The sequence below is a fragment of the Amblyomma mixtum genome, chromosome 1 (genome assembly GCF_055824585.1).
Source record: "Amblyomma mixtum isolate Tamu chromosome 1, ASM5582458v1, whole genome shotgun sequence".
NCBI lineage: Eukaryota > Metazoa > Arthropoda > Arachnida > Ixodida > Ixodidae > Amblyomma > Amblyomma mixtum.
Window position 1 is genome coordinate 75,392,375 of NC_143012.1, and position 3,249 is coordinate 75,395,623.

General features: G+C 50.6%; 1 protein-coding gene across 1 annotated transcript; it reads right to left on the reverse strand.

Annotated features, from left to right (window-relative positions):
• Positions 1 to 1,356: 1,356 nt before the first annotated feature.
• Positions 1,357 to 2,905, reverse strand: LOC149366800 (uncharacterized). Its single transcript, XM_089565806.1, has one exon. It carries the CDS (start codon positions 2,883 to 2,885, stop codon positions 1,479 to 1,481), a length of 1,407 nt encoding a protein of 468 aa, XP_089421932.1. The 5' UTR covers positions 2,886 to 2,905; the 3' UTR covers positions 1,357 to 1,478.
• Positions 2,906 to 3,249: the final 344 nt, after the last annotated feature.

Below are 3,249 nucleotides of genomic sequence, written 5' to 3' on the forward strand. Positions count from 1 at the left end.
TCAAAACAGGCACTAGGCAAGGCGAAAAAGTTTTATAGAATTCGCTAGTAATACCATCTGGCCCAGGAGATTTCTGGCTCTGCAGGGCAGAAATGGCTGATTGAATTTCATCCAAAGTGATAGATCCCTTCACTATAGCACACTTCTCATCGTCTAGTCGAGGGAAGTTTCCGAGTAAGGAACTGTAATCGAAACCCTGATTTGGATCATCGCAACTACCAAACAGCTTTCGATAATAGTCGAAGAAAGCAGCAAGAATACCAGGCGCATCGCTGTATGTGCAATCACCATACTGAATTTCCAATATTTCCTTCGCAAGAGCATTCTCTCTTTCATCATTCAGGGCCCGACGAGAAGGTTGCTCATCAAGAAACCTTCGGGACCGAGATCGTATCAAGGCCCCCTTATATCTTTCTGTCGCAAATTGTTGAAGCTCTGCTTTTACGTTATTAATCTCTTCGAGATAGGCACCCGGGTTTACCCTCTCTAGCTCATGTAGCTCCGTTAGGGTGCGCCCAAGCTCACGAAGGTGGTGTCTCTTCAGGAAAGCGATTCTTGCTGAGGCCTCAATTGCCAAGTTTTTGATCTCCTGTTTAAACAAATCCCACTTTTGAAAAACGGACAGATCACGGCGTGACCATACGTCCTTCAAACAAGCACGTACAGCACGCTGAAAGATTTCGTCTGAGAGCAGACAGTTATTCATCTTCCACAACTCCCATCGAGGGTGAAGTACATGCCGAGTGTATCTCCCTATCTGAAGAGACACCATACAGTGGTCACTGAAGAAGATGGGGCGCACCCAGTAGCCAAACACACTTGCTAACGCGTCTACAGAAACGTAAATTCTGTCAAGGCGAGCATTAGAGGAAAACTGAAAATGAGTGAAATGTATACAGTCGCCTTTTTCCTGTCCCACATCCACAAGACTATATTCAGAAACCAAGTCGGTAAGTAATGCAGCATTAGGGTCGTATCTCTTACATACCACTGATCGGTCCTCATCCCTACAAACGCAATTAAAATCTCCCAACAATATAATTTTGCGGTCCGTGCACAAATGTTCAACTAATGACAGAAAGAAGAGCCTTCTCTCGCGCTGCTTTGTGGGGGCGTAAACACAAATAATCCGCCACTGTACACCTGAAATTGTGAGCTCACAGCATATAAGTCGCCCCTCGTCATCTATGCAATAAGACAAGGCTGTCATCTCTAGCGTGTTCGCCAGGAATAGCATACAACCTCCTGATAAGCCTCTCGCGTGGCTAACAATAATGTTGTATTCCGACAAAAAAGGCTCGAGAGCAGCTGCTGTCTCTTCATCAGAGGACAACTTTGTTTCCTGGATAGCGGCCACACACACACTCCATTTCTTTAAGAGATGCCGTACCTGTTGTTGCCTCCTACGATTACGCATACCCCTAACGTTAAGGGTAGCGACTTGATATGCTGCGACGCTCGCCATTTTGGTGCCAGTCTTAACAAACGCCATCCCCTGGAATGGGGTGGCCCGCCTCCAAATTGGCGGCCTCTCGGGCAGACATCGCCCTCCTCTTTAACGCCACCCTTCCCGTGGCCTCTACACATTGTGCCTTGTGGTCAGCGCCATCGATACACACCTCGTCAGCTGCTGGACGTTTCAAAGGTGCGGTGCTGTCCATGTCTTCCTCTGAGACAGCCAAGGCCTCGGCCCACGAAACCGAGGGGAGCACATCACTCGCTGCCACACTGACAGCCGACAGAGAACCGGACACGCCAGAGATCGACGCCACACACGGCTCACCGTTACCCTCCAACGACGAAGCAGAATCAGCAACAGAGGAGGATCGGCGAGCATTCACTGGCTGTATTGCCTCGTCTGACTCCACAGGAGGCATATCCGGACGTTGACCTGTGGCGACGAGGTGTTCCTGTGCAGCAAGCACAGCAGTCTCTGTAGCACTCACGGGGGGGCCCGGGTCCTGCGGTTTTCGTTCTGGAGGCGCGGATGCTAGATGGCCAGTCGCTTCAGATTCCGTGTTGATTTGAGGTGTTGAAGTCTTCTGTTCCCCATCTATTCGATGCTCACGACTTAGTTCTCCGGTCGCATCGACAACCTCAGACACATCCATGATGTGTTCTAATGCCACGTCATCTTCCCGTGACCACTGGCCTTGACGCAGCCTGTCAGCGTAACTCAAGACACAGTTCTCCGCATTATGGCCAAAGCGTCGGCACTGGGTGCACCGAGGCGTGCGACACTGGCGCCGTACATGCCCAACCCGGCTGCATCGGAGGCACAGTGGAGGTCTCCCTGGGATAAGGACTAATGCCTGCACTCCATAAACATTAAGTGTGTGTGGGATTGTGCTTGCTGACACTCCATCCTTGAGTGTTAGGGAGATTTCACGGTTCGACGTTTCCATATGCTCCATCCCTGGGCACCGCCACTTTTCACGCTCCACAGACTGAACCGTGCCATAAGGCTCTAATGCTTCCACAATCCTCCGGTGTTCCATATAGCGGGGAAGCCAAAGGAGCTTAACCTTGACGTTCTTAGTATCCGGGTCAAACACCATGCACCGCAGTCCTTTGACAGGAAACTCCGCTTTGTTAACAAGCTTCTGTTTGGAGGAACTACTCTCGCAGGTAACCATCCACACGTGGCTCATTTGGTATTGACCAATGCACAAAATTTCCCGGAGATCCAATATCTGTGCGAGTGCGTCACGGAAGTCAGGTGCTCGGTACGGGCGACCCTTAAGGTCAGCATGCAGGAAAACGGTATTAAGGACAACATTACCGGTAGGCAATCGGGGAAGTACAACTTTGTACGAGTCCGTAGTGTCCTGAGACGTCGGTAGACCTCGGCCAACGGCCGATGCGCTGTTTCCAGCAAGAAGCATGTTGAAGCACAGCCGCACAGAACGGCTTCTCTCCGCCATGCCAGCTCGATGGTTTGGAATGAACAAAGGCGCGTCTAGTGAATACGGTGTCTTCACTCACTCTCATCCTCCTCCATTACCTTCCGGCGAGGTTTAGGTGTCCACCGACAAATGAGAGACAGATACATTTCCTTTCCTCAAAAACCAATTTACCGACGAGCGAGGCGTAGAACCGAATGGGCGATGGCGTTCTATGGACTCCTTGGCAGCGTTGCAAGACGCTGTCGCGTTCCACTCTTAGGGGCGAAGCTTGGCATCTTAACCACACATCAGTGACCACACTTTAGGTCAAAAAAGTGCCCCCCTGAATTTTGTGACACAGTTA

Coding starts and splice junctions, on each gene's coding strand:
- LOC149366800 (XM_089565806.1), bottom strand. CDS start 2,885: ATGCTTCTTGCTGGAAACAGCGCATCGGCCGTTGGCCGAGGTCTACCG.